The sequence below is a fragment of the Sus scrofa genome, chromosome 18 (assembly GCF_000003025.6).
Source record: "Sus scrofa isolate TJ Tabasco breed Duroc chromosome 18, Sscrofa11.1, whole genome shotgun sequence".
Classification (NCBI taxonomy): Eukaryota; Metazoa; Chordata; class Mammalia; order Artiodactyla; family Suidae; genus Sus; species Sus scrofa.
Genome location: NC_010460.4, coordinates 1561175 through 1586571, shown reverse-complemented (window position 1 = coordinate 1586571; position 25397 = coordinate 1561175). Strand labels below are relative to the sequence as shown.

Genomic DNA, 25397 nt, shown 5'->3' with positions numbered 1-25397 from the left:
TGAAATACATGTAGCTACTTGTCTGTTTTATCATTTATTGCCAAAAGTATACACAGCTCTATCATGAGAAGTTAATAAAATGTATCAGGACCCACAGAAAAACTCGGAGACTGTGTGTGGCGCGTTCACAGTGGCGGGCAGTGGAAACCAGGGGCAGGTGCGATGCTAAACCGTGGCTGTGGGACTGACGGTCGCGCACTGTCCCACTTCAGTCATTTCGGAGCCCCTCCTGTTGAGCCCAAATGTTGTGAGGTTCGCTCGAAATCCCTCTGCCCGGGCCCTCTGTCGCTCCACTGATGCCCATGACACGTGACCTCTCGAGGCTCTTGCGTAGCGGTCCTCCTGTCTGGTGCGGCCCCCGAGCCTTGAGTCAGACCAGGGACCCACCTGAGGTGCCTCTAGTGATGCTGGACACGCTCCCAGGAGGAGGGGAAGCTGGGTCGCTTGTTACATACCTGCAGCTGTGGGCGCCTCTGTTTCAAGACAGATGAAGCCAGCGTAAGCTCGTTGTCAAAAAGAAAAAAAAAGAAATGTGTGAAGTGGCTGCAGCTGTGCCAACAGGCGCACAAACCTTGACTTCCTCTGCAGTGCCTTCTATTGCATTGAAAGGACATCTGTGCAGTACCTTCAGGATCGCGTATGGAAAACGCATCATTCGTGCGGGTGCAGAACCACCATGAGAAAGGTGTTCCTACAGCCGCCAGTACAAGTTGAGGAAAAGCAAAGTCCTTACAGAGAGAGCTGTTTTTCTCTTATGCACGCTTTTATTCTCTAAATGTTTAATTGCCAATGATAATTGATGTAATTGAAAATATATTAAGAAACTGCGAGGTATTGTTTTCATACGTAATTTTTTTCCCCCACTTTTTAGAGCCGTACCCGTAGCATATGGAGGTTCTCAGGCTAGGGATCTAATCAGAGCTACAGCTGCCGGCCTACATACACCAGAGCCACAGCAACGCCAGATCCAAGCTGTGTCTGCAACCTACACCACTGCTCTCGGCAACGCCAGATCCTTAACCACTGATGGAGGCCGGGGATTGAACCTGCAACCTTATGGTTCCTACTCGGATTCGTTTCTGCTGCCCCACAATGGGAACTCTCATATGTAGTATTTTAAGTTTACCTTTTTTTTATATATAAAAGCCAGAAATATTTCTAATTGATTTACTTTTTCTAAAAAATTTTCAAACTCACAAGGTATATCCATATGTTTTGTTATTAAAAGTTTAAATTTATTTAACATACTTTCTCTCCTTCATTGGTCATAGAAAAGAATAAACTGTCTCATAACCATGTTGCTTTAGAAATTGTCAAGAATTTTCAGAAGAGCCTTAAAATTGTCAAGAGGGCCCTAAAATTTATTTCTAGTTTGTTCAGAATACCGTTAATGCTGCTGCTCTGGAGCAGAAAGAAGGTGAGGATATAAAACTGGAGATTTGATGCCAGCAAAGGCTGTTTGGATAATTTTAGAAAGAAGTTTGGCTTTTAAATTGTGGCAGGAACAGGAGAAGCGGACACGTTCCCAGCCATTCCAGAATCCTTGAGGAGAATGGCCATCTGCCTAGACAGGCTTTATGCAGACAGAAGTGCCCTGCTCTGGAGGTCCTGGTGTAGCTGAGTGGGTGAAGGACTCCGTATGGTCTCTGCGAGGACGTGGGTTCAACCCCTGGCCTTGCTTGGTGGGTTAAGGATCCCGTGTGTCTGTGGCTGTGGCTCTGATTCAACCCCTAGCCTGGGAACTTCATATGCAGCTGTGAAAAGAAAAAGAAAAAAGTGCCCTCTCTGGGAAAAAACGCCACAGAGGACATGGATGAGGAGGGAAGAGAATGGAGCACCAGTGTTGGAGGCGGGAAAGGCTGAGCAGCCACTGTTCTGTGCAAATGCAGTCGAGTTCATGGTCAGGACTGCCCTTGTCTCTAAAGCTGCTGACCCCTGAACCTTGAAAGGGAAAGAAAAATAAACGCCAGGTGTCAACAAGAAGGCCTGGGAAACGCGGGCATCACCCCCGTGTCACCCCTTCTCTTGATTGGTTCCCTCGATGCCTCGCCCCATACCTGCAAGGGGCCGGCTTGTGGGGCTGGACAAAGCCCCTGGCCTCCTCCCAGAACCCCCCCCCACCGAGGGCAGCCCTGAAACACGTCTCTCCTTCCGCCTCGGGATGGGGAGCTCGTGGGGCCTCGTCGCACGGGGTGCCCTTGGGCAAGGGTGGTCAGTGAGATGCTCGAGAACCCGACAGAACGTCACGAGTGGCCGGGAGGCTCGCACCACCGAGGTGCCGTCGTTATCACGGGAAAGCTGGGAAAGCCGTCAAGCCACCAACGGCGTGTTCCTGCCGGAGCAAACACCAGGCGCCCCGCGCGGCGTCAAGGATGCCCGAGGAACCGGAAGATGACCCTGTGGAGATGGGCTCCTGGTCCAGCCGGCCGGTGGGGGCGGCGCAGACCGTCGGGCAGAAGGGCCCGCTTCTTCCAGGTTTGCTCTGACCTGCATGACACAGACCGTGTAGGATGCGGGCCCTGAAACCCAAGCAGCAGTGGAAGGGTTGCTACTGCAGAGAAGCGTTTCTAGAGAAGGGAAGCGGCAGGGCGGGCGGTCAGGCAGGCAGGACAATGGTTTTTTCCATACAGTTAGACCCAGGGCACCTGCCTCCCTGTCCGCACCCTCTGCCGCCCAAGAACAGCCCTGCTCCTGCCCAGCCTGCCCCACGTGAGGCGGGAAGACGAAGGCCCTGGGGATGGCCCACTTCCACCTGGTCGAGAATAATCCTGGTGCAAACAGCCGAAGCCTAACCTGCTGTGTGCGCGCGCGTGGCTCCCCGCGGGCATCACCCCCGCGTCACCTAGGCTCTCGCGGAGGCCGTCGTGCCGGGCCGCGTGTGCGCATGGACGCCGCGCTGTAACCAGTACCGCGTTGGGAGCACGACTGGTGTCTGGTGACTGTCCTCCCTCGGGGACGGGCGAGGTGGCCGTGAGGCTTCCTGCTGGCAACGCTAGGCCGCGGTCCCGCAGCCCCGTGCCCGATGCTGCGTTACCCGTGCCCGTGTCGTCATTCCGGTCAACGAACATGAATTTCTTCCACGTGGTACCTTGTCGTGTCTGATGTCTTGAGTCGTAACACGTGTGACTCCATCAGTGTTGTGTGTCACACGAGGCGCGCCTGATGAAGGAACTGACAGCACAGCCGTTCCGTCGTGGAAAAAGATGATGTCGACTTGGGGCGTCACCGACTACGTGCAGAACAGTATCGTGCGTGTGTTTGATGATTTTCCTAAGGTTTTCCTTCTTGTAGCTTACCGTGTTAGAAGACCAGAGTGTGTCATAGATACACCATGCCCTATACGTGGTAATTGACGGTGTGTGTTAGCGGAACGACTTCTGGTCGGCAGTAGGTTATTGGAAGTAAAGTTTTGGGGGGGGCGGTCAAAAGCTATACCTGGACTTTCAACCAGGTGTGGGCCCCCTACCCACTGAATTTCCTCGGGATCCCCCTCCCCAATGCTGCGTGAGCGGGTACTTTTCACACGTCTTCTGAATCAAGGAGTGCCGAGATACCTAGACAGCAAGATCGAGTTTACAGATATCGTGCTGTTGTGTGTTGTCGTTTACAGAAGTGAGTTCCAGGGAACCACAGTCTCAGTGCCAGCCATACCTGAGGGGGGACTTTTGTGAATGGCCATGGAGTCACCCCCATGATAGAGAGACATCCTGCCTAGGATATTAGTGCTACAGCTTGAAGGAGGCTTAAGAGGTGGGCCTTGGTTGAGCATTTCCCACTTAAAAATGTTTTCAAAATCCGCTGCTAACCACTGACATTCAGTTTCAGAACTATTATATATGACAAGTAAATGCGTATGGTTTATTCTTGTTTACTGTCTGTATTTTGGTTATGTTGTTTGTTTTTTCTTTTTGGCCACTCCTGAGGCATATGGAAGTTCCTAGGCCAGGGAACCAACCCGCATCACAGCAGCAACTCACACCATAGCATGAACAAATAATGGTAATTGCATTGATCAAAATAGATGCAGGAGTTCCCGTCGTGGCTCAGCGGTTAACAAACCTGACTAGGAACCATGAGGTTGCAGGTTCGATCCCTGGCCTTGCTCAGTGGCTTAAGGGTCTGGTGTTACCGTGAGCTGTGGTGTAGGTCGCAGATGTGGCTGGGATCTGGCATTGCTGTGGCTCTGGCATAGGCTGGTGGCTATAGCTCTGATTGGACCCCTAGCCTGGGAACCTCCATATGCCGCAGGTGCAGCCAATATTAGCTATTTATCTTTGGATAAATAAGCTTCCTTAGCCTTGGTTTCCTCACTGACCAATGGGGATATTCTTAACCCCGAGGTGGTTAAAGGAATGAAGTAATTGACGTATGTGCGATTCTGGCCCAAGCTGTCGTGGCTCAGGGTGGAAGTCACTGGCGGGGGCTCCTTTACGGAGCCCAGAGCAGGCTGATTTCCTCCCGGGGGAGGTGGTCACCTTGCTGGAGAGCTCCCTTCTGTCCCTGCGGGCGGGATGGGTGGCCTCTCCCGTGCCGGCCGGGAAAAGACCGAGTCAGCCCTGCTGTGCAGGGCGGCCCAGGCTTCAGTCCAAACAGCAGACCGTCGACCCTGTTGAAAGACAGACGTTCACTCCCAGATCTGTGGCCTCAGTGCCAGCACTCGCGCAGCACACACTGGGCTCTGCTGAACGTGCTTGCTTTTTCCTTTTTCTTTTCTTTTCCTCTCCTTTCTTTTTTGGCCACCCCGAGGCATATGGAGTTCCCAGGCTAGGGATCGGATCCCAGCTGCAGCTGCGACCTGGGCCACAGCTGTGTCGTGGCGCTGCAGAGACACTGCCAATCCCGTTGCACCACAGCGGGAACGCCTGATCATGCTCTTTGCTAAACCCCTTGCTGGGATGTTTTCTGGAGGCCACCTGTCCACTGCGATGCTTTGGGTCAGGGGCATTTGGACAGCTGCACGCTGCCTGAAAGACAGCTGCAGCGCAGACCTGGGTTCTGAACCTGCAGCCCCCCCCCCTTCTTATTTGCAAGTACCTGGAGGACCGTGGTGGGAAGTGACAAGGGACATGTCACTTCCTTTGTCAGATCTGCGCACCTGGTTTGGCGTGCGGCGGAGGCCCCTTTATTGGCCTGCGTTTGGAGCCTGTATCCTGAGCCCGTTGTCCGCATGGCAGGGAGTCGGGGGCCTGGCTGCTCCTGCTGCCGCGTGCTGTCCGTGGGGGCGCCCGTACAGGGATGTCTCACGGAGCAGGCCGACCTCAGCAGCTCTGCAGCTTTGAAAAATGTTTGTCTTTGTGGCACATCATACCGCCAAAAGGGCTCCGTTTTTCAGCCAGATGTTGTGATGACGCAGGTTGTGGTGCTTCTTTCCGTGGGTCTTTGTAGCGCCGCCTTCCCTGTCGTCTTCTTTATCCGCTTCCCTTCTGCCTTTCTTGGTATTAATTTCTGTCCGGTGTTACCCTCGGGTCTTCCCTCCGCTGCCCTGCTCTCCCGGTGTTTTAGTTTCCTGTGTCCCTTAGAGGATGTGGGTTGATTTTATTCTCTGAAACACGCACCTCCTACCTCCGCTCCCCTCGTGAGGTGTTAATGTGGAGGCATGACCCGTGGCAGCACCTGAGGGAAATCCTGGTCCGTCTACCTCTTGCCTCTTTTTAATTAAAGCTGTTGGTTTTTTGGAGTTCCCGTCGTGGCTCAGTGAGTGGTTAATGAATCCAGCAAGGAGCCATGAGGTTGCGGGTTCAATCCCTGGCCTCGCTCCGTGGGTTAAGGATCCAGCGTTGCCGTGAACTGTGGTGTAGGTTGCAGATGCGGCTCAGATCCTGCGTGGCTGTGGCTCTGGTGTAGGCCGGCGGCTGCAGCTCCAATTCGACCCCTAGCCTGGGAACCTCCGTATGCCTCGGGAGCGGCCCTGGAAAAGACAAAAAGACCAAAAAAAAGAAAAGCTGTTGGTTTTTTAAGTCTTGCATTAACGTGTTTTTAATGTTCTCACTCCCCTTCCCTAACCTCCTGAAATACCAGCTTATTTTACTGCTGTTTAAACGGATCTCTTTTCCTTGCCCGCCCCCTTTGAACAGAGCCCGACCTGAAAAAGCGGATCCGGGTGCACCTGCTCAACGCCCACGGCCTGGACGAAGCCGGCATTGACGGCGGCGGTATTTTCAGAGAGTTTCTCAATGAGCTACTGAAGTCGGGGTTCAACCCCAACCAGGGGTTCTTTAAGACCACTAACGAGGGGCTTCTGTACCCCAACCCAGCTGCTCACATGCTCGTGGGCGACTCCTTCGCCAGACATTACTACTTCCTGGGCAGGATGCTCGGCAAGGTAAGCGGACCCTCTGCAGACACGCAGCGCAGGCCGCGGGATGTGCAAGCTTGGTGTGTCTGTTGGGTACCGGCTGTTTCCTGGAGGCTCTTTGTGCAGAACTGCTTGAGTGATTTCGAAAAACCCTGGACAGTATGTATGTTATGCACACTGGTCCCCACGCTGAAACTTCTTGGTGTGTTCCAGAAAACACGGGAGGCGTGACACGAAGGTCGGTGTGTACAGGTCTTAGAGCGGTGCGTCTGCTCGCGTAGATGGGAGTCTGTGCATAGTTTGTCTTTTCACAGTTGCTTTGGTTGGCAGTTAGCGTTAGAAGTGACTCTCTCTGCAGCTTCTCCGCAGCCTCCCGGTGCTGCGGGATGGACCGTCGTCACTCAGTGCAGTGTGTGTCTCTACCGAGGGCAAGGCCTGGGCGATTGGCCACTGAAGGACGAGGCCGTGGTCACCAGAATGGCGCACCTGGTGCGTACAGCGCCTCGGCGGACACAGCTCACCCTTCATCGAAAATGAAGGGGCACTTCCGCTCTGAGCTGGCAGGCGCGTCTGTGTCACCGTGCCCCTTTGAGAGCACATGGGCCCCTTAGGGTCAGGAACGAGACAGCCCCCGTCAGTGCGGCCTCCGTCGGGGCCAGCCGGCCTTTGTCCCCTTAGGCCGCGGTCACAGAGCACCAGCAGGTGTTCCTTGCTCACGGTTCTGGAGACGCGGCTGTCTGAGAGAGGGCCCTGCAGGGTCTTACTGGCTGGAGGCCCGCCCCCGGCTCATGGCAGGTGCCCCGCTGTGTCCTCACATGGGAGAAGGAGTGCAGGAGCGCGGGTTCAAGGGCCCACCTTGGGCGGGGGCGTCTTCCTCCCCCCCTGCATCAGCTTCTGCCGGGCACCTGGGTCCAGCCCTCAAGGAGTTCTGTCCTGGGCTGAAGGAGGAGGTCTCTTCTCTCTGGTTCTGTAGAGTGTGGTTGTGCCCTGCACACACCGTGGCCCCGGGGGGACTATTCCCAAGTGAGGCTCATGCTTTTCGGCGTGTCGTTATGCAGACAGGTGAGCATTTCGTGTGTCTTTTGGAGGGTGTCTCCTGTAAATGGAGCCATGTGGCAGGTGGCCCTTGGTGGCCTCTTGCGCTCGGCCTGTTTGCAGGGGTCATTCGGGTTGTGCCGTGTGTCAGTGCTCCATTCCTTTTTCCTGCGGAGTAATATTCTGTTCTGCGATAACCACGTCTGTGGGAGCTGTCCTCGGTTGCTGGGCGGGAGGCTTGTCCTTGGAAGTGTTAGCGGGGCGGCATGAAAAAAAAGGAGCTGCCTGGGGTGCGCAAAGGCAGTGCGGTGAGGAGCGGGCCGGTGGCCTTGCGAGCAGGCTGGGCTCCGGAGGGAAGGCCGGGCTCTGCAGAAAGAGCCGTTCAGAGGAGGTGTGCAGGGCTGGCGCTTTCAGAGGAGGGAGGCTGCCTGGGAAAAGTGTCCAGGGATGAAGAGCCAGACCAGGGGGCGGCCTGGGCTCCTGGAGAGAGCGCAGGGAACGGGTGTGCAGGGGAGCCCAGAGCTGCACCCTCCAGGGCGAGGGGTGGCTGATGTGGGCTGGTGGCGGCTGTGCTGAGCGGCACCGGGGCATGGGTGGCGGGCCCTGTGGTCCTCATTAGATGGGGAAGGGGGGACCAGGGAAGGGGAAGGTCAGCGGCCAGGCGCCCTCCCGCTGCAGGGATGTGCTTTGGCATCTGGGGAGGCTGGGGAGTGGCCTCCTGGGGAGGCCAGGGATGGAACGCATGTCCTCATGGGTGCTAGTTCATTTCCGCTGTACCCCAGCAGGAACTCTGCATGTTATATTAAACAGACCGGCGTTCTTTGCCTTGAAGCTCCATGTGTCAGAGGTAGCATAAGTAAAAATCAGTGCTGCAGATCATAATCTTGTGACTTATTCTGAAATAACAGGTTTTTTGAAGTATAATTCACATTCCATAAAATCAGCTCCCCCTCCCCTTTTTTTTGCTTTTTAGGGCTGCACCTGCGGCATATGGAGGTTCCCAGGCTACGGGTCAAATTGGAGCTGCATCCACCAGCCTCCGCCAGAGCCAGAGCAACGCAGGATCAGAGCTTCGTCTACAACCTACACCACAGCTCGAGGCAACGCCAGATCCTTTAACCCACGGAGCAAGGCCAGGGATCGAACCCGCATCCTCCTGGATCCGAGTCAGGTTCATTAACCACTGAGCTACGAAGGGAACTCCACATCAGCCTTTTTAAAGAGTAAAATTCAGGGAGTTCCCATTGTGGCTCCATGGGTTATGAACTTGACTAGAATCCATCAAGATGTGGGTTCAATCCCTGGCCCCGCTCCGTGGGTTAAGGATCTGGTGTTGCCATAAGCTGTGGTGTAGTCCGCAAATGCACTTCTGATCTGGTGTTGCTGTGGCTATGGTGTAGGCCTCAGCTGCAGCTCCAATTTGTCCCCAGCCCAAAAACCTCCATGTGCCACAGACTCGGCCTTAAAAAGGAAAAAACAAAGTACAGTTCAGTGGTTTCTAATATATCCACTGAGTTAGGTAACCACCTCCCTGTTTTCAGAACAAATCCTAGAACAGGGAAGCACATTCTCATTAGCAGCTATTCCACCTTCTGCTCCAACCCTACCGGCCCTGGGCCTGCTAACCCACTCTCTGTCTCTGTGGCTGTGCCTGTTCTGGACATTTCACAGAGATGGAATCTACAACGTGTGGCCTTTTGGGCTTGATTTCTTTGCCTTGGCATCATGTTTTCAAGGTTCCTCCGTGTTGTAGCCCGTGTCAGTACTTCCTGCCCACCCCCTTTTTTTGGCTGTGCCAGGGCACAAGTTTCAGGGCCAGGGATTGAACCCACACAGCAACAGTGGCCTGAGCCACAGCAGTGACAGCGCCGGAAACTTAACCTGCCACGCCACCAGGGCACTTCAGTGCTTCACTTCTTTTTAGAGCTGAATAATGGTCCCTTGTGTGGGTACTCCTCGCTCTGCTTTCCTCTCTTCCATCGCAGGGCGTTCGGATGGTCCCGGCTTTAGGCTGTGCGGACAGTGCTGCTGTGGACATGCATGTGCCACGTTTTGCTAGAAATACCTGTCTAGGACTCATAGGGTGACACTGTATCAGGGTGTCTGCAGGAGTTCCTGTTGTGGCTCCCTGGGTTGGGAACCTGACCCGTGACCATGAGGATGTGGGTTCGATCCCTGGCTTCACTCTGTGGGTTAAGGATCCAGTGTTGCCGTGAGCTGTGGTGTAGGTCACAGGTGCAGCTCAGCTCCTGTGTGGCTGTGGTGTAGGCCGGCAGCTGCAGCTCCGATTCGACCCCTAGCCTGGGAACCTCCATATGCCGTGGGTATAACCCTAAAACAAGTCAAGTGTCTGCAGCCTCTCACGGTCCCACCAACAGCGTGTGAGAATAAGAGGTCCATTTTCTGCATCCTGTCAGCACGTAGGATGTTCTGACCTTTTTGTTCTGACCATCCCCGTGGGTGTGAAGTGGCGTCTCGTGGTTTTGATTTGCGTTGCCCCGATGACTAGCGATGGTGTCTTTTGTGCGCTTCCTGTCTTCTGTGGAGAAGGGTCTGTTAACGTCCCTTGCCCGTTTCTTAAATCGAGTTGTTTATCTGTCTCGAGGTCCTGGGTGTGTTCTGGGTTGAAGTCCCTTGTCAGGTGTATGGTCGGCAAATGTCTCCTTTTCTATGGGTTGTCTTTCTTTTTTGATGTTGTCCTTGGAAGCACGCAAGTTTTACATTTTGTCTTTCCTTGATTGCCTTAGCGAGGAAACCATTGCCTAATCCAAGGTCAGAAACACACCTGAATGTGCTTCCAAGAGTTCGGTAGTGTGGGCTTACATTCAGGTCTTGGATTCATTTCAAGTGAATTTCTGTGGATGGTGTGAGCTGGGGCCCATCCATTTTCCTTGTGGGTGTCCAGCGGTCCAGCACCATTTGTGGCACTCTTGTTGGCAGTCAGTTGATGCCATGCAGATAGAAGGCTTTATTTCTGAACTCTTGACTCCACTCCATTGACCTCTGTGTCTAGCCTAACGCTGGCGTGGCACTGTGTGGGTTGCTGGAGTGCTGTAGGAGGTTTTGTGTTGGGGGCAGTTAATGATAGATGGTGCTGGAACACCAGGCCTAAGGAAGCCGAGGGGCCCTGGGAGTCAGTATGTCCTGGATATAAGAGTCGTGGTGCATCCTCGTAGGCCCAGCTACTGTTACTTGTTCAGATTCCAAATGGTGCCATTTTAATCACGTGGATTCTGAGTGTTGCTCGGTGTTAGTAATGGGCCTCAACTTGACCCCATCATTTTAATTTTAACAGCATGCTTCTTCAGGCTCACCCCATTTCAATGACAAATTTCAGGCATTGACCCGATGTTGGATTCCTTAGCATAAATTTCAAACAGATCATTTTCTCACCTTAATTCGTGTGAAGACATCCTGTGTCTCTCCCGTCTGGCGCTGCACCGGGCTTTGGTGTCTGTCCTCAGTGAGGCAGCCTCTCTCCCCATCAGGTGTTCCGTCCACTCAGCCCCGCTCCCTCCCAGGGCCGGAGGTTTCCTCTCACTGCACGAAGATCTTTGAATGCCGTGCCGTCCTTCTTTCCGTGAAGGTGAGCCTTCATTTGGTGAGACGAACCCGAAATCCGCCCTGAGTCCAGTGGTTCTTATGCAGCACAGTGACAGGCAGCAGAGTGGTTTTATTTGCATTAATTAAATCTTGCAAAAATCGTATGCTGTTTTTCCTCTGTGAAATGTCCAGTGCTGACTGATGGAGACGTCCTGGGTGACCGAGCTTTCTGGGTCCCTGCTCACTCCGAGTCTGTGTCTGTTGACGTGGGCTCATGTCTGCAGCTGTCCTGGCAACCCGGTCTTGGTGTGAAGGGCTGTGGATTCAGGAGGTGACAGGTGGTTCTTACTCCTCTACCCTGGAGTAGGCCGTCTCTTTAGACCAGGTTCCAGGGAGGGGGACTGGGCATCGAAACCTTTCTCCCACAAAGGACGTGCATGTAAATTCTGCCGCAGTAAGGCTCTGTAAAATGATGACGTTTAGACAAAACCAATAACAAAACTATAGTTATGTGAGGATAGTACTTAATTTAGTGGCTGATTTTTAAGATTTCACTCACGGAATTTTCTGCATGGAAATCCCTAAGGGAACACTAGTTTCTAGAACACAGAAGTGGTTGCAAATGGTTAAACTTTGTGCCCACGTGTTAAAAATTGTCCAGGTCCCAGAGAGTGTAACAGTGTAGCACTAGTAGTGTGGCATCTGATCGTTAAATCTCAAGAGAAGAAAATTGGGTATTGATTGATTATGATATTTATTGGGTCATAATGTATTTAAATTTTCTTTAATGCATATGTTAGTGATTGTTTACTGTGATGAAGTGCAAAGAGGTCCTGGAGAGCAAGCCCAGATAGGAAGAATTACCTCATGTCACTGGTCACTTCCCAGTTAAAAGTTCCATTAGCAGATGATTCCTGCTTCTGGTGGGGCTGTGATTGCATTTTATCGCCGGTAAATCAGGCTCTAGACAAGGAATAAATAAACAGCTCAAGGATGTGGTAATGTCATCGTGAACTGGTCTTTTTTTTTTTAAAACACATAGAAACACCTAGGTCCATTTAAGCCAATTAAGTTCAGAATATTTATTGAAGGAACTCTTTTATCATATTTGAATTATATTTGGAAGTGGCCTTTTTTTCCCGTGCTTCAGAATATTGATTTAATTGGAACAGAATGCCTATAAATCAGATTGTTTGATAATATCTTGGTCATATATTTCAAATTTTTAATTAGCAGATTGTGTGGCTTCAGTGCAGTTTGCAATTTTGCATTTCAGTAGATACTTAAGGTATCATAGAGTGTCATATTGGCGGTTGACAGTTGATGGTGAGAATTTTGAGAGTTGGGAAAGTTTATTTTTCTATTCATTAGAGTCCTTGTATAAAATGCTCACTGGGAGTTCCCACTGTGGCACAGCAGGTGAAGAATCGAGGGTTGTCTCTGAGGCAGCTCAGGTTCGGTCCCCAGCCCAACACGGTGGGCCAAGGACCTGGCGTTCCTGCAGTCCTACCTGTGGCGTAGGTCGCAGCTGCGGCTCACATTTGATCCCTGACTTGGGAACTGTCATGTGCCACCAGTGCAGCCAAAAAGGGAAACATTTTTAAATAAAAGTCTTTAAAGTGCTCACAGAATTTGTTGAGGCTTAAAAAACATCAATTGAGGTGTTCATGGCTCAGTGGTTAGCGAATCTGACCAGGAACCATGAGGTCGCAGGTTCGATCCCTGGCCTCGCTCCGTGGGTTAAGGATCCAGCATTGCTGGGAGCTGTGGTGTAGGTCACAGACGCAGCTCGGATCCCACGTTGCTGTGGCTCTGGTGTAGGCCGGTGGCTACAGCTCCAACTAGACGCCTAGCCTGGGAACCTCCCTATGCCGCGGGTGCGACCCTAGAAAAGACCAAAAAAAAAAAAGAAAATGTCGATCGAGGCGAATGCCAGTCATTTAAGTCTCTGTGGTCTTGGAATGGTCAAAGCTGCTCCGTTCTCCCATCTGGCTTTGAACCTTCATCCTCCCTCAGGGTCGGCCTCGTTGAGCGTCTTCATCCGGGCGTCTGCAGACCGCGGGCCCTGAGCTCCGCAGTTAACGTGCCCTCCCCTTGGTCGTTGGCAACGGAGCGTTCAGCCAGCAGGCCACCGGTCCGTACTTAGCACGCGTCGTCCGTCAGCGCGCAGCCTTTTTGGCTTGGGTGGTGGCACATTTCAGAAGCGGGCTTTCTCTGAGCCTCGCTGGGACCCCGTTGGGGGGCGGGGCCGGGGGCGGGGGAGCAGCGCGTTTGCCGTGCTGACCTGTGGCTTTGTTTGGAAACGGAGAAATCAAAGACCCTGACTTTCAAGTGTGTAGTACGTCAGATTTATAAATGCGCAGACAGTTGCTTTTTTGAATCTTACCCTTCTGAGAATTGTACCTGCTTTTAGAGCAGTCTAAGGACCACAATTGATATTCTTTTCCATCACAAACAAAGTATTCACAGATCTGGAGGTTTTTCTTCTTGCCAGTTAAGGCCAATTTTCTATGTAAATTTATTTCTTCAAAATTAAACACAAATTAAAACGGTTTCCTGTACAGTAAAAAAATGGCAAGTGCCTTCCAGAATCCATTTGATCCTGGACCTCGAAGTGTGACTGGGATGGGAGTTCCCTGGCGGTGCGGAGGGTTAAAGAACAGGCGTTGTCTCTGCTGTGGGGCAGGAATTTCCACGTGCTGTGGGCATGGTTTCAGCCGCTCTGAGACATTCACCACAGTTCCTTTGGCTCCTGCGTTGCTGCCAGACAACCCTCCTCACGCTCGTCAGGCGCTCCCAACAGCAGCTTAACCCACTGACCCTGGGACCGCTTTCCCTTCCCTAAGAACCACGTTCCGTTCCCCCAGAAGAATCAGGAGCACAGAGGCGCGCTGGTCCTGCCTGGAGTCCACTGCTTGTCCTTCCTTGGCCTTTATTTGTGCAGGAAGGACAATAAACATTTGAAAGCAAAAATTAAAAATAAAATCGACCCATTTACATCCTTCTAAACTTTTAAACAATCACTTAGAATTAGTACATTGAGGGAGTTCCCGTCGTGGCCCAGTGGTTAACAAATCCGACGAGGAACCATGAGGACGCGGGTTCAATCCCTGGCCTCGCTCCGTGGGTTAAGGATCCGGCGTTGCCATAAGCTGTGGTGTAGGTCGCAGATGCAGCTCGGAGCCTGCTGTGGCTGTGGTGCAGGCCGGCGGCTACGACTCCAATTCGACCCCTAGCCTGGGAACCTCCGTACGCTGCAAACCAAGTGAAGATGCGTATTGTTGCTCTTGCTCCTGAAATTGAAAACTTCGGGGAACAGCAGTGGGTGGGTCGTTGAGCCCGAGGCCGTGGGTTAGGCAGCCGAGCCGGGGCTCCTGCTTCCAGCACCAGGGGTCTGAGCACGGACCTCCTCCTCTGCTGGTGGAAATGCCCCAGTGGCACGGGAGCCCAGCGGGAGCCCAGTGGGAGCCCAGCGGGACGTGCCCTGGCCCCCCCCTCGGGTAACCGCTGGGCCTGTGCCCTGGACCGAGGCTGGGGGGCGGGTGGGGGGCGGGGGACACCGGGCGGATGTTCCCAGAACTGGAAGGCTGGAGGCGACGTTGTGGAGATGAGGGTTTGGGCAGAAGCAGATCTGGGGTGGGGGGTGGAGGTGGGTTCTCCTTCAGCTGGGGCTGCCCGGTCGGACGTTTCGAAGAGGCGTTGAGGAGCCGCTCGGGTCTCTGGGCCTGGGGTTGAGGGGTCAGGCCTGGGCGCACCTCAGGTCACGGCACTGTGGCATCGCCCAGGAGCGGGTGTGGCGACAGAAAAGGCCCTTCCGAGCTTTAGAGCTGAGAGACCCAAGGAGACCTGAGCAGCCCTTGAGGAGAAGCAGCTGGAAAGACAGGGAGGAAACCAGCCGAGGGTCGTTTTGGAAATGTTCGCTCAGGAGCCCCGGGAAGTGCGTGTCTGAAGCCACAGCTGTCACGCCCTGGTGCGGAGCGTGACTCGCAGTGGACAGGGTGAGCCTCTGCCTGTGAAAACCTTCTCTTCCAGGGCTGGCGGGACCCGCAGCACCCGAGCCGTGTCGCCGAGGGGGGAGCGGCGGCAGGCGGTGTAGAAGGATCAGGGATTTGAAGTGAATCTGGACACTTAGGTGGTTGTGCGTAACCTGCTCTGTGTCCAAGGCGAGCGGGTGGAGTTCGGCCGACAGATTCAGATGCGGAGTTCCCGCCTGTGGTCGTGGGCCCCTGGCACACAGTTGGCGCTTAATAAATGTGCTGAACGCGGGTTCAGCGTGTCGAGAAGGCGGTGTTTGCTGCCCCGCGGGAGCCTGGCATTGTAAAACCAGCAGTGGAGCCAGTCGGGGACTGTGGTTTTCACCTCTCAGCTGCTAATTCTGAAGCGCCACCACCACCGAAGGAAACAGCCTGTCGCTGTCAGCTTCATCCGTACCTGACATATCTTTTTATTTTTTTAAGCTCCCAAGGTTAGCATGATCTGAAATAATTAAAATTATCATCTTGCTCAATTAGAATGGCTTTAAAACAAGACATCTCTGATATAGTTTTTAGATTAAGTTATCAATGTTCGCTTTGGAACTACCTGAAGATTGATAGAGATGCATTTGAAAAGCATTATTTTTTTATTGATTCTTAATGTAGTAAATTACTGAAGTTACTTGGCAGCAAACAGAAGTGGCCTGTGGCGCGGCGCACATCCGTCCTCCTGAATGCGCTGCAATTTGCATTAATCGCGTCACGACTGCACTCACTTATATTAAAAGGCTTCTACCATAATTAATCCTTTTTATTTCAAATCATTTTGGCACAATTTCTAGCTATAAACACTCATAAAAGACAGACAGTTGAAAAATACGGTACAGGTTTTTTCCATATACCTATTGCTGTTTTTTCGTGACAAGTCGTTATTGATATGCTTCTAGGAACAAGTGTGGTGGAGCTGACTGAGAATTAACCAGTATGAAAAATGCTAAGTGGATTATTTTGCATAAAGAATTGGCAGTTTTGGAAGTTGTATAATTAACCTGTGTTTAGAAAATACCTTGATTTATGCCTGCATTCGTGTCTCGGTTGCATACATTATGGAAATTTAATTTATAATCCATTTAGCTGATGCAATCATAGTTTTTAGTGCTATCATTTATTAGTGCTTGTATATTAAATGCTCTGAAGGTTTAAACCTGCCTCATGTAACAAATGACACCTATGCATTTACATTTTATGAGTCACAGTGGGGTTTCTGCTTAAAATTCAGGTAGCTCTGATAGATGTAAAGAACCTCGCGGGTTTGTTGTCACTCACGCAGAAATGGCCCGCGGTGGCCTGCCGTGGTGAGAGGAGATGACTTGGGAGCCCGTGGACAGATGAGGCTTTGCTTCAGCACCCGGAGTCAGTCACGTCGTCGGACGCAGGAGGCTCCCCTTGGCTTCGAGGCCATCCCTCATCTGGAGGTGACGGGGGTTCGAAGAGCCTCGGGCTGAGCGTCGAGGCCGTTCCTCACGGGATGCACACTGGCTTCTCCGAGTAGCTCTTCCTTTACATTATCAGGAGGTGACTTAAGTGCTGGTTGCCATTTTATTCGTTCTCATTAAGAAGGCCTTTTTTGCCGTCTTTTCAAAATTAATTGGGCCGTCATTTGTCCTCACATCAGAAATGAAAGCCCCGGGCTCCCTGGCAGAGCAGAGCGGCTGTGGTCCCAGCTGGAAGGGACGATGGGGAGCCTGACCGGGAGGCAGAGTTCAGGGTGCCTGGCTGTGGCTTTCTGGGGCGCGTGCCCGTCCGTGCCTCTGGGTGCTTGCTCCTCGCGGGTGGCCCAGCTGCCTTCTAGCTTCCTCCAGGCCTGTGCGTGGGTGAGACTAAAGTGTGGCTCTTGGCGGGTATCCGAGCTCTCTGGGGTGGTTGAGGGGGAAGGGGAAACGCGGCTGGTGTGGAAGGTGGGTGGGTTATAACCTGCCACCCGTGTGCGAGGTGGGGGATTCAGAAGCTGTGGCCAAGGCGGGGTCCCTCCCCAGGTGAACAGCGGTTCGAGCTCATGCTGGTTGATGCAGCCACATGTGTCTCCTTAAGCCCTTGGGGTCAGCACTTGGTGTGCGTGGATGGGGTCAGGGGATTGGCGTTTCGTGGCTGAGTGATTATCCCGTAGGTTAAATTTTGCTTTTATTTTGGTTCTATGCACAGCAAAATAGCGCCCGAACCCTAAGGTGGCTGTTTAGAGAAGGTCGGAGTTTCGCACCGCACGTGGTAGTGGTTCCTACGATGGAGCCAGCCCAGCGCTCCCCGCTCCCTCTGTCTGTCCTCGGGGTCCCCTCCTGTCCGGCTGGGGTGACAGACCACCCTTCACACAAAGAGGTTGCTGACCGCCGTCTCGAGGTGACACGTCCAGCCCCGCATTTCCCACGGAAGGGCCGACACCTCCTCTCCCCGGACGTCATACAGCGCCCACGTGTCCCTGCAGACCAGGCATGCTCTGCACAAACGGCCTGATCCACGCCAGAGTCACTCTTACCTGGCGGTCGTTAGACTGTCCCCGGGCCCTGGTGGCGGCTCTGCCCAGCGCCGGGGCGGAGCAGGCAGGTGGTGGGAGCTGTTGTTTTCATTAGAACATTTTGGATGAGAAAGATGTGTTAGGGCTTCTAAGCCAGTCGTCAGAATGAAATCAGAAGGCTTCTGATGCTTTTACATCCGTTTCTGGTTCCTTGTTGCGTCTTACAGCCTCAGGCCATGGGGTTATGTACCACGCCAGGCGAGCCCTGATAATTTCGTTGGAAAATTCACATAGTTTTATTTCCTACCCTCTCTTGCTGGAGGATGCCTGGAGATTAATATAGTGATACTAACGCGGGCTGTAACCCAGGACACGGGTCGTCGGGGAAGTGTCAGTTGCAGCCACAGTGCGGCCCCGCGTCGCAGCATCCAGAACACCCAACATGTAGAAGGCCGGCCATGCTGATGGTTAGAACCTCCTGCGATGCTGGCGATGGTGGAAAAGAATCGTATTTTGGAAAACAGCATGTCCGTATCTAACATAGTTACACCTACCTTACGCCCCAATACTTGCGCTGTCGCCAGACCTTGTCAGGCATTTATTCAAGGGGAGTCACTGAAAGGCTCAGCGGGGCTGCTCGTGGCAGCTTTATGGTCATGGCAGCCCCAGAGGCGGCTCACACGTGACCCTCACCAGGACCAGGACCGGGTAGGCAGCTGCCCAGCGGGAAGTCACAGGTGATTCCCAGGAGTATTACACGGTGAGAAGACGCACAGACCGCGGACTCTGTGCGGTGCAGGAGCCCGGGTCAGCAGGGAAGCAGAGGTCATGGCTGAGGTTGCAGAACTGGAAGCCCTCGGCTGGGCAGGTGGGGGAAGGGGGCTCCCGGTTGGCGGGGGGTGGTACGTGCTCTCTGCCTGGCCCTGAGGGGTCATCCCCCAGGTCCGGGCCAGTGCTCGTGCGTCTCGTTACCTGGCAGTGATGCTTGAACTGGCAGTCACAGTCCTTGGACACAAAGGTTAACACTTAGTGTGACCACCCTGCTCTGGGCCTCGGGATCTGGGTCTGGACGCCCACTTTGCTGCCTGCTAACTCGGTGTCTGGACACATCTCTGCGCTCGAAGGCCCGGTTTCTAGAACCACACACATAACGTCTGTGGCACCGAGGACCAGTCTGCAGCGCCTGGTCTGACTGCCTTCTCACAGAGTGTTGCTCCGGAGACTCCTCCGTGTTCCCGTGGGTCCTTTTATGTATCGTCATAGTGCAGCTGCCGTGCATTTTACGATATGCGTGGGCGGGCCGCCGCCTGCGGGGCAAATCCCGCCTGCCACCTGTTTTGGTATGGCCACCGAGCTAAGAATGCCTCCCCCTCCCCTGCCCCATTTGATGTTTATTTAAAAAAAAAAAAAAAAACATAGAGAAGACTATTTCTTGACGTTACATGAAGCCCACCTTTGGTGCTCAGCTGCGCTCGCATGTTCACACTGTGCTCCTTGGTCGGGGGTGGCCGCCGAGGCGGTCTGGGCTGCTGTCCTGGAGAGAATCATGCTACACTCCAGGCCTAGTGTCCCGTACCTGTGGACGCGGCCTTGTTGGGAAGTGAGTGTCTTTGCACGTGTCGTCGAGCTAAGTTGAGGTTGTACTGAAACTGACAGTATTGATGGCCTGAACGCAGCCAGAACACAGATTGGGCCTTGGACCCACGTGCCAGGACTCGAACCCGGCCTAAACCCAGACTGGGACTCAAACCCACGGTTTTAAATGGACTCCCTGAGGTTCGGGTTCTTCATGTCTCTGCGCAGAAGGAATTCAGCGAGAGACAAAGTGATGGGCACGAGGCAGATTTATTAGGATAGGACGCTTGTGAGAGGCGCCAGCGGGCAGGCGAGGAGGCTCTGCCCCGGAGGGTCCGGTGGGCCGCAGTTTTATCCTCCAGGGGAGTGGGGGTCGGAAAGGGCCGCCTCTTCCTTTCTGGGAGTCGCAGCGCCTCCTTAGCATCGGGTCAGGTGTGTATTCAGGTCCGCTGAGGGGCGGTCCTCAGGCTCCTGCCCTGGGTCTGAATCTGAATGCAGCCCTCCTCCCAGCCCCCACCCAGTGACTGGGGCCATTCTCAAGGCTCTGCTAATGAAGCAGAGCTTCCTCGTTCTGATGGCTTTTCTGAGGAATTTCTTTACTTACAGGGATCTCCCAGTGTCCCCTGAGTTTCTCTCTTTAAAAATGGTCCTTTATTGGGACTTGTACAACACTCCCTGTGTCTGCTCCGCCCCCATCAGTACTGGGGTCCAGAGGACCTGGAGTCCTGGGACGGGCAACTCGCTAAGAGAGGAGACCCACCTGGCAGACCCACGCGAGGCCCCTGTGTGCAGAGGCAGAGTCTGGGAGGGTCCTGCCAGCAGCCAGGGCCCAAGGACGGCCACCCCAGAGCTGGACTTGGCAGCAGGACCTCCCCTTGAGCCTTCAGGGAGCGTGGCCCCCCGACACCTCACGTTTCTGGGACCTGCTTCCAGCAGCTCTCGGAGACAGATACACTTGCAAAGCGCTTCACAGAAAATGCTTGGCAGCGTCTGGGTAGCACGAAGGATGTGGCTTCTAAGACCCCCACTGGGGAGTCCCCTTGTGGCTCAGTGGAAACAAACTGGACTAGGATCGTTTCCTAGTTGGGGTCGATCCCTGGCCTCGCTCAGTGAGTTCAGGGTCCGGCATTGCTGTGAGTGCGGTGCAGCTTGCAGACACGGCTTGGATCCGGCATGGCTGTGGCTGTGGTGTAGGCCAGCAGCTGTAGCTCTGATTTGATTCCTAGCCTGGGAACTTCCATGTGCCTCAGGTATGGTCCTAAAAAAAAAGCAAAAAGTAAAAAATGGGTCTTTAAGCGCTCAAATTCCTGAATAGGCTGTCCTAGCATTTTCTGCATAATGAATTGAACGCCTACACTGTAGCCTGGCGCATGGTAAGTGCTCGCCAAATGTGAGCTTCCACGTCCCCGTCATTGTTACAGAGGATGCTGGTGAAGAGTGCATTGGACTGTGCTTTCTTACTTGTAGGAAGCTGTTTAGAAAGACTTCCACGAAGTGCTGTGCTGACCAGTGTTCCTTGTTGTCCTTTGAAGGCGCTCTATGAAAACATGCTGGTGGAGCTGCCCTTTGCCAGCTTCTTCCTGTCCAAGCTGCTGGGGACCAGCGCGGACGTGGACATCCACCACCTGGCCTCCTTGGACCCGGAGGTGTACAGGAACTTGCTCTTTCTCAAGAGCTACGAAGGCGACGTGGAGGAGCTCGGGCTGAACTTCACCGTGGTGAACAACGACCTGGGAGAGGCACAGGTGAGCAGGGGCCCCCTGTAGGCGGAGGCGCGTGCCGTCTGTGGGCGCGCTTCTGCACACCCCAGTTAGAGCGGTTCCGGGCCGAGAGCTAGAAATAGGGGGCAGACGGGAGCCCCCACGCAACAGCCCGGCCGCGGGCAGCCCCTCGTCTCCCTGGCAGGGCTGGATTCTTCCTGAGGCTGCGCTCTCCTGGCTGTGCATCGACCATGCTCCTTGCCTCGTTCTCGGGTGCCTTCATTCCTCCACCCCCAGAGTGGACCGCAGCTGTCCTCGTGAGGGTCACTGGACGATTGACTCACAGCTGCTGCAACACCAGATCCTTTAACCCACAACGCTGGACCAGGGATCGAACCTGCACCCCCACAGCAACCTGAGCCACTGCACCTCCTGGGCACCCACCCCTCTGACGGGCGCATCTCCCTGAGTGTGACATCTCAGGTTCACCCACGTTGTGCAGAGATGTCAGAATTTCTTTGTTTTGGAGTTCCCGTCATGGCACAATGGTTCACGAATCCGACTAGGAACCATGAGGTCGCGGGTTCGATCCCTGGCCTGGCTCAGTGGGTTAAGGATCTGGCATTGCCGTGAGCTCTGGTGTGGGTCGCAGACACGGCTCAGATCCTGCATTGCTGTGGCTCTGGTGTAGGCCTGTGGCTACAGCTCCGATTGGACCCCTAGCCTGGGAACCTCCATATGCCGCGGGAGTGGCCCTAGAAAAGACAAAAAAAAAAAAAGAACTTCTTTGTTTTAAGGCAGATTAACATTTCACTGCAAAGCATTGAAACAAACGTTTCACTTGTTCATCCGATGTCATTGGACCTTACAGTTACTTCAGCTGTCGTGGATAACGTGCCACGCACATTGCTAAGTCTCTTTTGGGTCCCTACTTTCAGTTATTCTGAGTGCATCCCCAGAAGTGGGGTCGTTGGGTCGTGTGGTAGCTCTTCGTCTAACTTCTTGAGGAGGCTCCGTACTGTTTCCGCAGTGGCCGCTCCAGGTTGCATGTCTCCGAGCCACGCGCTACGGCTCCAGTTTCTCCACATCTTCGTCTGCCCTTGGCATGTTCTGCTTGGTGCTCTCTGTTGTGTGAAGTGTGGGTGCGAAGCGCTCGATGGCTGTGGTGGTGTGCTGCGCAGCGCTGTGCCACGAAGCCCAGGGTCCCCGCTTTTCGTTGCGCCCCCGTCAGAGCTCTTCCGTGGCTCGCACACCATAGTCGTGTCTTCCGAAGCCACACAAAGTGTGCACGAGAGATGTGCCCATCCCATGGGTTCCCAGCGTGGCTCAGCGGAAACCGCCCCCGGTGGGTGAGGGATCCGGCATTGCCGTGAGCTGTGGTGTAGGTCGCAGACGCGGCTCGGATCCCGCGTGGCTGTGGCGGTGGTGTAGGCCGGTGGCTGCAGCTCTGATTCAACCCCTCGCCTGGGAACCTCCATATGCCGCAGGCGCGGCCCTAAAAAGAAAAAAAGGGAAAGGATTTATACATCCCAGAGTCTGAACTTTCTGGACCGTCTTTGGGTTTGGGGGTTTTCGGTCTATTTCTTAGCCTTTCAAGCTGCATGTTTCAGGCGCGGGTGTGGCTCAGGTCCTAACCAAGAGTGACGGAGGTAATAGATCCGAGGCCTTGGACTTCTCCCCCTGCTCGGTCATGTCTGGGCCCCTCTGAGAACCGGTGTCAGTGTCGTAAGATAAAATAAAGATGAGGGGTTGTCAGAATCCCGTTTCATTCTGTTGTTTTGATCTCAACCTTTTCTTCCGTCCCGTGGAGCTGAAGTTTCAACCCTGCAAAGGTCAGATGTTTGCTGCAGATGAGGTTTGCCGCTGTCGCGGGGAAATCCCAGCGTGCAGAGGGCCCTGCTGTGTCCCTCACGCCACCTAGTGGCCTGACGTAGAAACGAAACCAAAGCCCTGGGGCCGGCCGGTTTATCAGGGCCTGTGGAGAAGCCTTTGCTAATGGGGGTGTTTCCCATTTTCCTTCTGAAATAGATGGTAATAGTGAAATGTCACATAGGTAAGAGTTCCATTAAAGCGCCTCTGACAATATTGGGATCTGTTAAAAGCAAAAATGTGACGTTAAGATGTTCCAATTATTCATAGAAATTCCCACTAAGAGGAGAGATTATAGATGGTAATGCGTAAGAATAATTACACCAAAGAGTAATTGCGAAAATTAAAGTCGCCCGTAAGGTACCTAACTTAGGGAGAGATCTTAGGCTTTCAGTAAACATAGATATAAAGACCTAGCTCTCTATCCAGGTTTAGGTTTATAAAATAGGATGTAAAGATTCGTAATATGCAAATGCTTCATTATGTGGGCAGCTTATGTTAATGAATTTTCCCTTTTAAAATAATGGTGTTGCTCTCAAATTGGTTTTCTTTACTGTGACCAGTATGACTGCTCACTAGGCTGCTTAAAAACAACATGAAATTTTAGATTATGATTTATTTGCCGCGGGGCGGAGGGGGGAGTTCCTTTTTAGGGCCACACATGAGGCACGTGGACGTTCCCAAGCTAGGGGTGGAACTGGAGCTGCAGTTGCCGGCCTACACTAGAGCCACAGCAACGCGGGATCTGAGCCACATCTGTGACCTACGCCACAGCTCACAGCAATGCCAGACCCTTAACCCACTGAGTGATGCCAGAGATTGAACCCGCGTCCTCATGGTTACTAGTCGGATTCGTTACCGCTGAGCCACGACGGAACTCCTGACTGCTGAAGTGCACACGTATCTCCCTCCAGCGAGATGCTCGGGTTTGAGTTGGCTGCAGAAGTAATCATCTGTTCTATAAATAAGCGTAAAACTCACTCCAGGAGACCTTGGCTAAGGCCCTGGGTTGGCTGTGCTGGCCCGTGACCTTGGGCGCGTCCTCGAGCCCGTGTGTATCTTCAGAAGGGGATGGATGAGCTGCTGCGAGGCGGAAAGGGGCCGCGTGCATGGGTGACGGGGGCGGGGGGACTGCATCCTGAGGGGTCGTGGGGTGTCACCATGCAGGCGGAGGGACAGAGAAGGGTGCCCTCACCCCTAGGACTGCTGCGCGTCCTCAGCCGGGACACGTGAGACAGGGCTTCTTAGCGTGGCCAAGAGAGGAGTGTAATCCCCAGGGCATAGGGTTGGTGCTGCCCGATGAGAGGCCTCGGGGGCTTTGGAAGTTCAGAGCTGATACCTCCACAGCCCTGTGTCTTCCAGATCACACAGCGAGTCGCCGTTGGTTACCCGCCTTTAATCCGCTGAGATGTTGAAACAGCAGCCAGCCCTGTGGCTCGGGTAACAGATGGCCTGTCCCCAGAGCCCTTCCTTAGCCCCGGAGGTTCCAGCCCTGAGACCACGAGCCTGTGAGCAGGAAAGTGTCTCCTGATGAGGCTGCACGGCATCTGTACCACTAGGTGGTTGTGTCACCTGCAGACCTAGGAGAGCTCAAGTGAGGCCTTCACAGATTTGCAAGTAGTCTCTTTGTAAAGTGATCTTTTTTTAATTGAGATAAAATGCCATCACCCAGAAGGAGTGGGGGTCCTTGCTGCACTTGGAACATAACTACCAAGAGAGCTGCAGACTTGGGGGAATCACGGGGTACCGCACTCTGGGCACCCCCCGCTTTTACCCCCAAGAGTCCCCTTACGGTTGCACTGAGCCCATTTTGTGTGTGTCAGCATTTGCACTGGGAGCAGGCCCTCTGCTCCCTCCGGCTGGAACGGTTTCTCTGTCCTTGCATCAGTTACCTCATCCCCCAGCATCAAGGATGCAGTTCTTTGGGTGAAGCACGCGGAGACAAGCAGTCTTAACCTCTGGAAGTGAGGCTGATGTGTCTGCACCCTGTCTGTGTGGCTTGCTCGTCACGGTTCTGAGACAGACGAGCCCCGGCACCGGTCCGTTCATGGGGCGGGTGGGGCTTCTTCGTGGCCCGCGCTCCTGCCTCCGCTGCAGCCTCCCCCAAAGGGGCTTCCGGGGCTGTTTCCTGCCCCTGCCCTGGACCCGCAGTTCTGTGCGCGTCCTTCGGCACTGAGGGAACATTCTTCCAAAGGCTCTCGGATGCATCAGACATGGCCTGGTCAGTTATTTGTAATTATTACCACCACCCTTTAAATCATACTGAAAGCTCATTCCAGTAGTGATACAGAAATACAGAGACCGGGAGTTCCCGTCATGGCACAGTGGTTAATGAATCCAACTAGGAACCATGAGGTTGCGGGTTCAATCCCTGGCCTTGCTCAGTGGGTTAAGGATCCGGCGTTGCTGTGAGCTGTGGTGTAGGTCGCAGATGCGGCTCGGATCCCGCGTTGCTGTGGCTGTGGTGTAGGCCGGCGGCTGTAGCTCTAATTTGACCCCTAGCCTGGGAACCTCCATATGCTATGGGAGCGGCCCAAGAAAAGACAGATAGCCCAAAAAAGAAAAGAAAAGAAATACAGAGACGGGTGTGCTGCTTATACACACAAGGGTGAGCACGCTTTTACGACCACCTCAGGTCCTTAGGCCGTGCCTTCTCCAGAGCAGATCCTCTGACGTGGTGATCGTTCAGTTCATGTCTCTGCCCGTTGTGCTTTCTAACGGCTGGGTTTGTTTGTATGTTTAAATGATGATGCCACTTCTATGTTGTTGCTTTGTCCCCCGGTACTTTGCAGAAAGCAGAGGTGGTTTGTGATCTTGGCAGGGGAAGATGCCAGGCTTTGGAGCGTCCCGCCAGAGCCACGTCTGGTGGCCCTCTTGTCACTAGGCTTCTCGTTTAC

The 25397-nt window shown here is 53.7% G+C and overlaps 1 protein-coding gene across 6 annotated transcripts in view; it reads left to right on the top strand.

Moving 5' to 3' along the window:
- The window catches only part of UBE3C (ubiquitin protein ligase E3C), a 111821-nt gene that overhangs the window by 67703 nt on the left and 18721 nt on the right, over positions 1-25397 (top strand). For 5 of the 6 annotated variants that reach the window (XM_021079034.1, XM_021079033.1, XM_021079032.1 and 2 more), the window contains 2 exons: positions 6075-6322; positions 20464-20676. In XM_021079034.1, the coding sequence (XP_020934693.1) occupies positions 6075-6322; positions 20464-20676 (461 nt within the window). Of the gene's footprint in view, positions 1-6074; positions 6323-20463; positions 20677-20904; positions 21210-25397 lie in introns of those variants that run through there. The other variant, XM_005673078.3, reaches the window with a different exon arrangement.